Genomic DNA, 13,856 nt, shown 5'->3' with positions numbered 1-13,856 from the left:
CAGTTTAGAGAGTTTATGCTAACGAGTCGGTTGACACCAGTGATGTCGATGATCAGGGGCGTCTGCAGCGCGTGAGCGTCCTGACTGGGCGGTCGTGAGGGCGTGGGGCGGGGGAGAGCCCGGGGAAGCCGCAGACGAGGGGAGTTCCGGATCTGGAGCTGGAAAGGGCAGGCAGCGGAGAGGGCGGCAGCCGAAGCGGCAGGGGTGGGGGAAGGAGGAGGAGAGCCGGAGGAGGGGGAAGGAGGGAGGGGAGAGCTGTGGCGGCGGCTGCGCCCGGCGGTGTGTCTCTCGTCGCCGGAGGAAGATGAGGCTGAAGATTGGGTTCATCTTACGCAGTTTGCTGGTGGTGGGAAGCTTCGTGGGGCTGGTGGTCCTCTGGTCTTCCCTGTCCCCGCGGCTGGACGACCCGAGCCCGCTGATCGGAAGGAGGGTGAGTGACCCGCCCGCCCCCTCCGGCGGCGGCGACCTGCAACTTGTTTTGTTCGCGCGCGCGAGTGGCGGGAGCCGGGGGCGGCGGGGTCGGGCGCGGCGTTGGCGCCGCAGCTCCGCAGGTGGCGCCGGCGCCGCGGGGGCCGGTCGGGGGCGCCGAGCCCCGCGCTCTCCGTCCCCGCCGCCCGCCGCCGGCCCGCCCCCTCGCCGCCCCTTCCTCCCGCGCTTCCCCGCCCCGGGCCCCGCCGCCGCTCCCCGCGCTGCGGCTGCAGCTGCGGCTGCGGCGGCCGCGCTCCACGCGGGGGCTGCTGGGCGGAGCGGGGGGAGAGCGCGGCGCCGGTGCGAGGCGGCGGCGCGGCCGTTCAGCCCGCGGCCCCTCAGTGCTGGGACCGCCGCGCTGGCGGCCCGGGGGCGCGGGCGGGTCCGGGCTGCGGCCTGTGGCGCGGGCAGGCCTGGAGGAGGCGAGATGCCGCCGCTGCCATCCCCGGTCCGGGCCAGGCCCCTCGGTCCGCCTTCCCTCCCGCCACCGCGCCGTCCGGGGGCGCCCGCAGCCCGCGGCGCCCCCAGCCGGCCCGCCTGCCCGCGAGCGGGAGAGAGATGGCGCCCCGCCTCCCGGCCTCGCGGAGAGCGCCGCCTCCCCCTCAACTCCGGTGGCCCGGGGACGGGGCGCGACGTGCGGCCGAGGCCTCGCGCGGGACCGGCGCGTCCTCTCGCTTCCATGGCCAGGGGAGGGGCGGCGGCGGAGGGGCGTCGCCGGCCGGCCCGCGGCCGCGTCCCGGCTACTCCAGGGAATCCCCCTCTACCCGGGCGGCGTCGCCCTCCCGGCGCTGTCCGGGGGCCGTGGGGCTGGCGCCCCTTCTCGGGCGGCGGCAGGGCTGCTCGGCCGGAAACTAACTTGCGCCCGCGCCCCGCCACTCCTTGCCGGCCGCCTGCTCACTCGGCCCGACGCCGGCGGTGGGGGTGGGGTCGCCGAGCGCCCGGCGCCTCCGCTGGGACGCATTTGTCTGCCACCCAAGGCTCGGGTGTTAGCTTTGACACTCCCTTGCTTCGGAGGGTTTAGTCAGGCGCCTCGGAACATTAGTTACCGGGAGCCGCGCCGGGAGGGGCCGCGGCGGCGACGGCGGCTTCCTGGACCCCGCCTGGCCTCGGCCTCCAGCCGGACCCGCTCCCCTCCTTCGTAATCCCGGAGCCTGGGATCTCTCCCTAGGCCGGCTGCCCTTGAGGGGAAGGGAGGGCGTGAGAAGTTCAGGCCGTGGGAGGACTTGTGCCCTGTTAATTGCCTTTTGCAAATGTTGTCCGCAGTGCATCTGTGTGATCTTTAATTTACCTTCTGGAAAATTAGTATCAGAAAACTGAGTGAGAATAAGAATCTTGAATAAGAATCCTAGGAAGAGACTTCCTTATCGTTTCCTGCCTTATATGATACTAGATTTACCTGCAAGTTCTAGTATGTGTAGTCTATTGCACTGGAATCTCTTTATAATATTTGGGGTGGATTCCCATCCAAGTCATCTAAGTTAAAGGTCATAAAAAAAAGTACCAATTTTTCCTTTTCAGTGTGTGTGGTTTTAAGCTTCTTGATTCTCATGGAGTGGTGGTGACCTTTTTATGATTTTTACTTTCAAAATGCCTTACTGACAGAAGATAACTAAATATTGTGCAAATGTTTGAGACAGTAGTTTTAAGTCAAATGGTGCTTTACAAAGAGCTGGAAATGTTAAAATCGCATTTTCTGGGAGAAGTTGAAAACGGACAAAACTAGCCATGTTCAGAATGTTCCACAGTTAGATGACAAGTCTTCTAAAGAGGTGGTCCAGCATCAGCACCAACACCCAAATCTTGACACATTTTATTTGTGCTGATAAATAAGTACTAAGCCACAATGCCCATTTAATAGCTGTAGGAGGTGGTGTTAATCTTGATTTTTGGTCTTAGTCATGTGCTGCATAACAACATTTTTGGTCAAGCAGAGACCATGTATATAACGGTGGTCCTATGAGATTATAATGGAACTGAAAAATTTTTGTCATCTAACGATGTAGCCATTGTGTCACAATGCAACACACTCACGTTTGTGGTGATGCTGGTGTAAATAAACCTATTTAACTGCCAGTCGTAAAAGTATAGTCCATACAATTATGTGTAGTACATAATACTTGATAATAAAAACCTATTGGTTTTATACTATACTTTTTTATCATTATTTTAGAATGTATTCTTTCTACTTATAAAAAAAGTTTGCTGTAAAACAGTATGTTGTGTTATACTGGCAGCAGCCTTATAGTCTCCTGTTTACCAAGTCTCTTGATTGCACCATTTTTTCGTGCTTGATTTAATGTCATGTTGCTTTGTACAGTAACATGCTGTACAGGCTTGTAGTCTAGGAGCCATAGGCTACAGCATATAGCCTAGGTGTGTAGTAGGTTAGGCCATCTAAGTTTGTGTAAGTGTACTCTGATGTTCGCACAACGATGAAATCGCCTAAGGATTTCTCAGAAGGTATTCTCATTCGTCATTAAGCATGACTGTATTTGATAGTTTGTCAGTGGATTCCATGTAACTTCTGTCATTTGCCAAAGACAAGGTAACTTTAAGACTTTCAAACATACTTAACATTAAAAAGAATGCTTATGGATCAGGAAAGCCAAACCCTTTTATTAACTTCACAGGCAAGTAGTAACTAAGGTATAGCTTATAAATTATCAGAGCATAAATAAAGGGACCGTTGCCTCTCTTTATTGAAAACTAACTTAAGAGATTCTGATAAAAAGCATTAGAACATCTTTAGGAAAGATTGCGACTGGTGGATTCTGACTCCCCAGTTTCCCTTACCCCTCTGATTCTGTGATTGTGATTGCAGACACCACCCCCCTCTGTGAGACACCTGTCTCCTATAATGCTGATCCACATAGGGACTTTTTTTTTTTTTTTGGATCCCTGTAAATGGCCTGAGATAGACTAGGAATATCCAGCTTATCAAATATAGGTCCTACCTCTACACTGGCAAGCTTATACTCATGGTTCCACCCTCAGCCACTTCTTTCCTTGTACTGGCAGTGTTCCAGGCACTGAAGGCTGTTGCAACTTGGTCCTTTTTTCACCTGGACCACTTCCTTGCTTTAGATCAGTCCAGGCAGTATTGCAAAATGCATGATCCATGGTCAGGAGAAGAGAAACACATTTCTTATCTCCCTTCTATCTCTGGGTCTCTTGCTATTTTTCTGAGGTGAATGGTGTGAAAAGTGATTTTACTGTTCAAATCATAGTCTGTTTTATACAATTTTATTTATTCAACAAACATTTTTGAGTGCCTACTATGTACCAGTGCTAGTTGTTGAGGAAACATTCTTGTTCCTAACCTTATGGATCTTGCAGTCTGGTGAAACATACACACACAAACACAATCAAGACTCTACAAATCAATAAATAAAAAATTGTACTACATTCTGTTAAGAAAATCCATGTGGTGGAGGGGGTGGGTAAGAAAATGGAGAGCTTGTTCATTAAAGCCTTACCTGAATATATGACTTTTGAGTTGAAATCTGAAAATTTCAAGAAGAGTAGTTGTTGAAGTGGGGTTTGGAGCGGGGCACTCCTGAGAGGGAGAAGTATGTGCAAAGGTCGTACGTAGGAAGCAGCATGGTGAACTGAGGAACTGGAAGATCAGTATAGTTAGAGTATGGAGAGTGAGAGGAGAGGTAGAGTGAAGATGCAAAGGTAAGTATGGGTCTTGTACACCACGCTTCGGATTAGGTCTTTAGAGCAGTGGCAAAGCTAGTAACGGAGTTTTAAGTAGGAAAGAACTGTGATCAGATTTGTGTTTTGAAAAGATCATGCTGGCTGCCTGCAGAAAGTATGAATTGGTTTAGAGCAAGAACAGATAGTATAGGAGCCCTGCTGGAGGTCATAGTAGTTTAGGTGGGACATGATGTTGCTTGGATTGGCGTGGTGACAGTGGAAGTGGAGAAAAGTAAATTGATTCAAGAGCTATAAAGATGCAAAGGCATCAGGAATAGGTGACTGGTTGTGGGATTGAAGGAGAACAAGGTGTCAGGAGGCTTAGGATGATAGATTATTTGTTACATTACTGAAAGTTCTGAAGACAGATTTCATACATTCTTATGTTGTATTTTATGATTATGGCAAAGCTTATTATTTTTTAGGCTTTGTCCTCTGGATATCTTAAGGTCAGCATTTATTAAGACCATCTGTTTAGCACTTGGCAAAGTACAAAAAGTTCCTTTAAATAAATTATAGTTTCTTCCAGATTTATCCCTGAGTGAGTGTTTAAAATTGAATCATAAGCCTCTGAAAATAAAGATTGTAATGGGAATGTTCAAAGATCTTCAGTGGTTCTATTATGGCAAATTCAGTACTGGTGAGAAGCTGCATGTAAACTGATGATTGTGCAGTTCCTGCTTTAATCAAACCATCGCAGCCACTTAGGTTCAGAGCATACATAGTAGGACTAATTCAGGAACCATTTCTAGGAAGAGTTTTGTGTGATAATCAAGCTAGGACCGGTTGAAAGAAGTATCGTTTAAATGAGGACAAACGACTGAATTGATTACTCTGTCACAGTCAAGTTCCACCTTACCAAAGCCATTTTATCTTAGAGCTGATTGGTTACAACCTGAAAAACTCTTCCCTTGACCATGAGATTTTATGTCAAATGGAAGCTCCATTTATACTGTTATGGATGAAACTATCACTTAGCAAAAGTGTATTATATCTGAAGTCTTAAATGGTCACTGCTGTCTCAGTTCCCTGGGTGAAATGCCTCTGACTTCTTCTGTTTTGCCGTCTTTCCCCACCCAGAACAAGAAACTCTCCCATTACTAAGTCTAAGAAATCCGGGCTTTATAGACCTCTTAAAATTCATGCAGACTTTTGTGTACACATATATGCTTCTGGATCGGGAATTAGAAGTCTTCATGTTCCTTAAAGGGGCCTGTAAACCACCAACTGAGTCCTTTGGAGGCGGGATTCATATTTCCTGCTCATGGAGTATCGCCTCCATCTCCTAAGGTACTGAACCATTCAATTATGACTCTCCCGTAGGTCAGGACACCCTGGAAATTCAAACATTTCTAAGAATTGCTGTCTCCCTCAATTCTCTGGAAATTCTTCCCAATTAGTGGTTGAAAGTTAGACATCTGTTCTGTTACCACCAAACCACCACCCCGCTGCCTCCCCCCCAGTAAGACTCCGTGGGGAAATATCAGGAATACCTGAAGTAACAGTCCCTGCTCTCAAGAGATCACATCCTAGCTGAATTAAAAGATGCAATACTCTGTGCAGCCTAGGTTCCTTCCCCTCTTCCTTCATCCAAGCAATATAAGGAAACATTATGAGAGCTACCACAGGGATATGTTTCGTTAGCAGCCATTGATTTAGAAAAGCCATTCAGGGAGAGTGCAGTCATTAGTAAAGAATAAAAACTGTTTGACAGTTGAATTTGAATAACTTTTGTGAATTAGGCTAGCTGCATGGAATGGGAGATAAGGTGTGGGCCACCATTTGGGTTTAGTATAAGCCGCACTAGATCGTTCAATAGTAAATTGGAGACAAAAGTGAGGGAAAATAATGCATCATGAATGAAAATCCAAATTCTGAGCTTGGGCCATTTGTAAACAATATTGGTATTGGTCGGCAAGACTTGTATAGTTATTGAATGTAGGAAAATGATTGTGATCATTCAACTTTAACCGAGATCATTGTTTTTGTTCACATTCTGAATTCTGGTTTTCATTCCTGAGGAATGAATGTACAGTCTTACAGAAGGAGAAAAGTAATTATATATAGAATTTAAAGTTTCTAGAATAAAATGGGCATAGCTTGAGGCTTTAAAAGACACGAATTTATAGTTAGATTATGTATGATGGAAGAGGGAAAAGGATGAGAAGGTGGAATATGTATTAACTATGGACCGAATTCTCTGTAACAATTGGGAGCTATAAACATGGACTCATTCACATAACAAATATTTCAAATATTTATTGAGCATTTACCCAATTGCCATCCATTGCTCTAGGCATTGGAGATGCTATACCATACAGTGGAGGAGTTAGAAAATTTTGACATCATAATGGTGTTACTCAGATCTTGACCTAATAACCACAAGTAGGTGTTGTGTCTATAATAATAGCAATTTTCTTTTGGTACATAAAGTCAGGCCTTTTTACAGTACCTCCCAACCTCCAACCGTTCATCTACTCAGAATAATGCACTGAGGGCTTTCTCCCTGTACTGGGTGCTGGAGACACAAGAACACAGTCTCCGATCTGTCATAAGCGAGGTAACCGTATGAATATGTAACAGTCATAAAAAAGGAGATTCTCATACAGCTGTAGGAGGTGAATATTCAGAGGCAAAAGCGAAGAGCATGGCATTTGGCCACACCTGGAGCGTCAGGGGGATTTGGACAGGTAGAGATGAAGGGAAAAACATTCTAGACTAAAGGAGTATGGTGAGACCAGAGTCTGGTTTGCTAGTGAAAAGTGGTGGAATTTAAGATTGGAAAAGTAAGTTTGGGCCACATTTTGTAGGGAATTAAGTGGTAGGGAACTGGGTTGGAGTTTTATTCAGCACTGTTAGAGAAGCTTTCTGGAAGTTTTGAAGAGGAGTCGTGACATTTATTTTTTCGTCAACTCTTGATTCACCAAATTCACTCAACAAATATTTTAAATGTTGAATATCTAAGTACTATCTGTTGCTCTAGGCACTGAAGATACCATAGTGTGATAAGTACTCTTAGCAACATAATAGATTGAACATACTTTGAATCCTTTGTGCCAGGTAAGCCTTCTACACCTGTTATGTTGTTTAATTGTAACAATAACCCTGTAATGCAAGTCTGTTGTAATCCCCACCTTATAAGTGAGGCCACTGAGTTACACAGAAGTGAACTCTTTGCCCAAGGGTATTTACCTAGAAAGTAGTAGAGCCAGGATTCAACCCCAGGCTGACTTCAGAGTTTGCCTTTTTGACGCTATCCGGTGGATTTTAACAACACAGAAAAAACCCTGCGGACTACATTGAAAGGAAGACACAGAGACAATAGGTCACTTCAAATAGCAATAAACACTGTGAAAGCAGTACAGAATAGTATGAAAGAGAAAAGGGCAGAGAGGACCACTCGGGCAAGGTTTAGGAAGGTGATGGTTGAGCTGAGGCTTAAAGGGTATAAGCCTGTAATGCAATTCTGAGGAAGAGCATTCCAGGCAGAGGGAACAGGAATTATGTAGCCCCTGAGGTTGGAATGAGGCTGGAATGTTTGAGGACTAAAAAGAAGGCCAACATGACTGGAGCATGGTGAGTTTGGAGGGAGTACAGTACTTGATAAGCTCGCATATCTACACAGGGCTCTGGGTTGGATGATAAATTGTATGGTTATCTCACTATGTGATATGGTCCTAGATTAAAAAAAAAGTAAAAATCTTTTTTGGCCACAGGTTTGTGGTCCAGATAATTGTAGTGATTGAGACAAAAACTGTAAGTCTACTGGGATCTCCTGTGGAATCACAGAGAAAGCAGCATCTAGTCTGTGGGGCTGGGAGCTGTCAGAGAGCCCATCTTAGAAAGGGCATGTGGAGGGATGAGTACACTGGAGCAGAGGAACAGAATGCAAAAGGATGAAAGATTGCAGTGAGTCCTGGGGACTACATGGCTGGAAGGTTGGATTGGGGAGGGGAAGAATGGAAAGAGGACTCTAGAAAGATACGTAGAATCTGAACCCTAAAAGATTGATCACTGTGAATGGTTAAAGCTGGGCTATAAAGAATAATTTGGAAACAAGTGCAGGCTAGATTTCACTGAGGAGGGAAATGTCTCTGTAGAACATGATGAGACCTAAACCAGGAGAGGGAGCAGGAAAATGAATATGAAGGGAGAGATCATATGAAAGTAGAATTACCCAGTGTAACTGGTGGGAGGGAGAATCAGACTGGATGGAATAGGAAAGGAAGGATGCCGAGGCCTTTGGAAGGATGAGAGCTGTCTTAAGCAGTGGTTCTCAGACCTCACCAGGCATCAGAATCACCTAGAGGATGTGTGAAAACACAGGTTACTCAGCCTCATGCCCAGAATTTCTGATTCCATACCTCTGGGGTGGGGCAGATAATTTGCATGTTGAACTAGTTCCTAGGTGATGCTGATGATGATGGTTCAGGGCCACACTTTGAGAAGCACTGACATAGAGAATGTGGAGTTTGGGAGGCTGTGAAACAAAAACTATCTTTTGTTTGGGGATATGGTATTTTATAGATCACAGATCAATCATAGTCAAGAGAAGGTGTTTACCAGATGAATGGAACTCAGAATAGAAATTAGTACTGGATGCAAAGAGTGCAGTTCATCGGCAGAAGCATGATGTCTGAAGCTCAAGGAGCAGATTGGTAGATTAAGAGTATGTGTAGATGGAAAAGAAAATGTGGGTAGGAAAAAGAAACATGGAAAATGCCTTGTTTTAAGTGCTGGGAAGGGGAGAGGTGAAAGAAGGCACAGGCAGAAGTAAAATCTTTTAGAGAATATTGCCTCCTAGAAAACATAGGCAATGATAATTTATCTAAGGGTGGGACCATCAACAATTTCAAATGCTACAATATTTGAGCAAGATCTGATCTTAATTAAAGATGCAGTCAGTGGCTGTGGAAGCGTGTTTACCTGCCTGCTAAACTAACCAATGGTATTTGGGTCTAGAGTGGGACTGCAGTATCATCTTCATTGGCATCTCAGTAAATGGGATGACCCAGGAAAACTGGCTCAAATGAAAAAGAAGTTCAAGTGGTAAAGCAAGGGTTTTATTGGAGAACTGTAACTATCGGAGAGGAATTTAACCCATTCAGAGTTGTATCTGTTCTGCCTTTACCTCCCCTCCCACCACTGTGTGTGTGTGCGTGTGTGTATTTTAAGTTGAACCATAATGATGTAGTTGTGAAAATATATATTCTATATGTAACATTAGACATTATATTAAAGTATTATAATACACAGTAGGGCATTCTTTGTACTCTTTTAGTCTGAAATCTGGTGATTTGTGAAGCTGCGACTAGAACAACATTTTAATATTTGAAGTTAGAAAAGAAATTTTATCCTGAGAAATTAGGCATTTCTTAATTTTTTAATACATTAATTTGGCTGATGTGTATTTTAAAGAAAAAACAGAATAGCAAAACCGTGTGCTCAGTGTTTCAGTAATGTTAGTTTTTACAAATGAGGTCTACCCTTTAATTCTAGTTCGGCCTGTGATCCCGAAAGCAACACTGAGACAACTGGGGCTGCAGTTACCCAAGGCTTAAGTCTTTTTTGTAGAAGGAAGAACTTTCAGTTGCTAAGAATTCTGAATATTTCAAAATGAAAAATGTTCTCATTTCTCTTTCATTATAAATTCTCTTCTGAGCTTCCCAGCCTTTGTTGCATTTTTAAGCATTGCTCCTGAGAAGCATTTAAACATGCCAACAGGGAGACCTGATTTAGTTCACTGAGTATCAGAACTGGTACACTGAAACTTGAGGAAAAAATTAACTTTGCATTACTTAATTAGGTTTATAGACTTGCTGCAGAGCACCCTGGTTTCCCGAACCTAGAAGCTACAATTAACTGAAGTATTATATCAATACCAACTAGTCTCTAATAGGCTTCCAAGCAAAGCAATTGGAATTTGTTATTACCGAGTATATTTTAAACTGGATGAATTAAAATTAAATCACATACTATTGGGAGCAGTTCTGTATGAGAATAGAATAGAATAGAATAGAATAGAATAGAATAGAATAGAATAGAATAGAATAGAATAGAATAGAATAGAATAGAATAGAGATGACCTAATCATTTTTTCATATTTATTCTTTTATTGTGTCCCTGGGCTTAAAAATATATTTAGACCTCAAGAAGTATGCTGCTCTCTTCAATAGCAAACTTAACATGCTTATTGATTATTTGGCTTAAACATAATTTTAGCATTTTAAGTTTTTACTTTTAAAAATAATTTATAATATGGTTTAGTGTTTAAATATTGCGGTACTTACTAGGAAACTATATTCACTAGTAATGTGTACATCTTATAGAAAGAGTTGATATTAATTAAAGAATTGAGTATGTTTTTAATAGACATTAACTGAGAAACTGCCAGACTTTTTTTTGTCACTTTTATGAGAAGGTGGATATGTCAGCATTTCTGTTTATTAACGTTTCTGTAATTATCCTTTGACTCTTGATTTTCTTTTTAACAAAAACACCAAAAAAAACCTGTGATAATATAGTCTCTTTAATGTGAGGAAGGTTTGCAAGTAGCTTTTACAACTGTGTGAATGCCTAACCCTTCTCCTGCTGGAACCTTTGTTTTAAATCTAACTCATTGAGTCTAGCTATTGAAGTGAAACAGTCTCAGGTTCTTAATATAGTATGAGACACTTTTGAACAATTTTACAGAATTTTAAGAATGAACACTTGTTAAGAAGTGATATTGTAACAGCAGTGCACAATCTTTATGCTTGAGAATTTCTGATAAATTCTTTATAGAACAATAATGTTCCTAAGCCATGATGCTTGAAGTGCTCTAGAGGTTCATTACTTTTCAACATTTACTATTGGACTTTAAATAATTTTATTCTGTTGAATTTGAAGTAGATATCTCATATATTTTATTAACATTTATTATTGAAAAAGTAGTTCCCTTAAAACCCTAGAACAAAACAAAACGATTACTATACTTAGGTGAGTCATGCAAGTTTCATTTTGCCAGAGTACAGCAAAGATATCTAGATAGTCAACCAATGGGCATTGGTGCCAATTCGATGCTAACAGGAATTCCCAATTTGGAGTGCGATGAAGAAGGAAACTTTATTCATTGCAAGTAGCTCAATCATGATACAGCTTGGCTGTGGAACAGCATGGCTTGGGAGCAGCTCAGTAGTGTTATGGGTGAGTTATGAAAGAGCATGGCTGTGAGGTAGCCCTAGGGCAAGGTTCTACTCTGCGCTGCTTCTGCTCTGCTTGCTTTACTCTGGTGTGAAGTCTTCCGCTGCAGCCCTGGGAAACAGTCCTCATTCCTCAGTGGAAAAGCATAGTGCATTCTCCCAGCTGGAGGGGAGCCGACTTGTATAGTGAGAAGTCTCTGTCCCTGGTCCGTGATTGGTCCGCTCTTATGCAGATGAGGATTCCTCACAATTTGATTGGTCCAAAAGACATTGTTCTGCTTGGTCAGAATGGAGCCACTTTGGTCAGTGAAGATATTAATGATAATAGCTCCATGACTCGGGCTGAACTGGGAAAGTCTCATTGCTATTGGTTGAAATACAGTTGCAGGAATTCTTTTATAAGGCCTATCTCAGATGGCAGGAACACAGTACAGGCAGTTCAGTTCGGGAAGCAGGCAACTTTATGCAGGCTTCACCCCCAAGCTCCATTTGCGTGAGAGGCCCCTATTTAAGAAATAGCTGCCAGGCTCTGTTTTTAAATTTGAGCCCACTTAGACACCAGGAGACTTTCTTGGTAGCTGTCTTCTTTCTTGGGATTAACAGGATGTTCAGATATAAAAATCGAAAGGGAAGAACACGATATATAATTCTATTTCTATTTAGATTTAGTTTATTATTAGTCATTTGTATAAACATTTCAAAAATGGCTCGGGAACAATCTAGTGGAGTTAAATCAATTAAGATTTTTTTTTTATTTGCTTGATTGTTTAATGCTGCTGTGAAAAATGGGTATTTGTGATGGGAAATGTTTGCCTAGAAAAATTTACCATGTAATATTTATACTGGAGTTCTTTGTCAATATCAGCCTCTGTACCTATGAAATCGAAGGTCCACTTTATATCGCCACTTCAAAACTTGTCTTAGACATTTTCTGAAGTATTTGGCATATTAGGTGTAGGTTTTAATTACACTTATTTGGAGTGGCTTAAATCCAACCCTTTTTCCCCATTATTTCTTCTGGCAGTTATTTTAATTTATTTTTAAAATTAAATTTATTGGGATGACATTGGTTAACAAAATTATATGTTTCAAGTGTACGATTTTATAATATATCATCTGTATATTGCATTGTGTTTTCACCACCCAAAGTCAAATCTCCTTCCGTCACCATATATTTGACCCCCTTTACCTTTATTTACCTCCCCAAACCCCCTTTTCCTTCTGGTAACCACTAAATTGTTGTCTGTGTTGATGAGATTTTGTTCGTTAGTTTGTCTTTTTCATTCGTTTGTTGCTTTCAGTGTTGTATCTCACATATGAGTCAATTCATATGGTTCTCAACTTTTTCTGTGACTTATTTTGCTTAGCATGATATTCTCGAGATCCATCCACATTGTCGCAAATGGTAGTACTTCATCTTTTCTTATTGCTGAGTAATATTCCATTGTACATGTGTACCACATCTTTCTTTAATCATTCATAGGACCTTTGGTTTTTCCTTGTCTTGGCCATGGTGAATAATGCTGCAGTGAACATAAGGGTGCATATATCTTTATGGATAAATGTTTTCAAAATTTTGGGTTAGATACCCAAAAGAGAGATTGTTATATCATACAGTAATTCTTCTCAATTTTTTGAGGCACTGTCATACTGTTTTTCCTTGTGGCCATACCAGTTTACATTCCCAGGGGCAGTGTTATGGTTTCTCCCTCCCCCGCCCCCATCCTCTCCAACACTTGTTATTCCTTGTCTTGTTGATAATAGCCATTCTAACAGGTGTGAGGCAATATCTCATTGTGATTTTGATTTGCATCTCCCTAATAGCTAGTGAAGGTGAACATCTTTTTATATATCTGTTGGTCTTCTGGCAATTCATATCAGACAATCTGATCATTGTATTTCTTAAAATTTAATCCAACAAAATTAGTCTTTTAATCTCTAACACAGCAAGGTATCCCATGTAAGACTTAGAATTTGTTACCTTCACAATTTGTTTTCAGGGTTTTACATCTTTTCTTTTGAAAGAAAATGTTTAAAACCCCCTATTCAAAAGTCTGCTAACTCTTGCTAGGGTGATTTAAAATGAATAAAAAATTCATTAGATTTTTGGCAAATAAGCTCTCAATTATGGTACAGAATAAATGACTACAAAGCACTTTTTAATGTAATGGCCTGGAAATGACTGAAATCTTATTACTTTACACATGCAGATTTTTTATACTATAGTGAGTTGTTTCATTTTTTAAGCTAAAAGATCACTGTTGAGATAGGAAATTTTGATCACCTAAAATGTATAATTACATTTTAACATTTAAGCAAGGAATTGAGAAATAAAGGCATGCAATTTCATTAACTGTTGCTCTCTGCATGATGGCTTCAGATGAAATTTGAAGTCTAGTATTTGTAAAAGGTTAGAGAAGAGTGTTTTATTGTGGTGGTCAATTAAAATAAATTTGCTTACAATCCAGGGAGACCCTAGCAGGTGGTAAGGAGAAAAATACTTTTAGC

The 13,856-nt window shown here is 42.4% G+C and overlaps 1 protein-coding gene across 3 annotated transcripts in view; it reads left to right on the top strand.

Moving 5' to 3' along the window:
- The first annotated feature begins 232 nt into the window (after positions 1 to 232).
- GALNT7 (polypeptide N-acetylgalactosaminyltransferase 7) overlaps positions 233 to 13,856 on the top strand; it is a 116,728-nt gene continuing 103,104 nt past the window's right edge. For 2 of the 3 annotated variants that reach the window (XM_039876116.1, XM_039876112.1), the window contains exon 1: positions 234 to 430. In XM_039876116.1, coding sequence (XP_039732050.1) covers positions 305 to 430 — 126 coding nt within the window. In that variant the 5' untranslated portion in view covers positions 234 to 304. Of the gene's footprint in view, positions 431 to 13,856 lie in introns of all 3 variants that reach the window. The other variant, XM_039876113.1, reaches the window with a different exon arrangement.

The sequence above is a fragment of the Pteropus medius genome, unplaced genomic scaffold, assembly GCF_902729225.1.
Source record: "Pteropus medius unplaced genomic scaffold, Ma_sr-lr_union100, whole genome shotgun sequence".
Classification (NCBI taxonomy): Eukaryota; Metazoa; Chordata; class Mammalia; order Chiroptera; family Pteropodidae; genus Pteropus; species Pteropus medius.
Note: the sequence above shows the minus strand (reverse complement) of the source record. Positions and strands in the feature narration are given on the sequence as shown.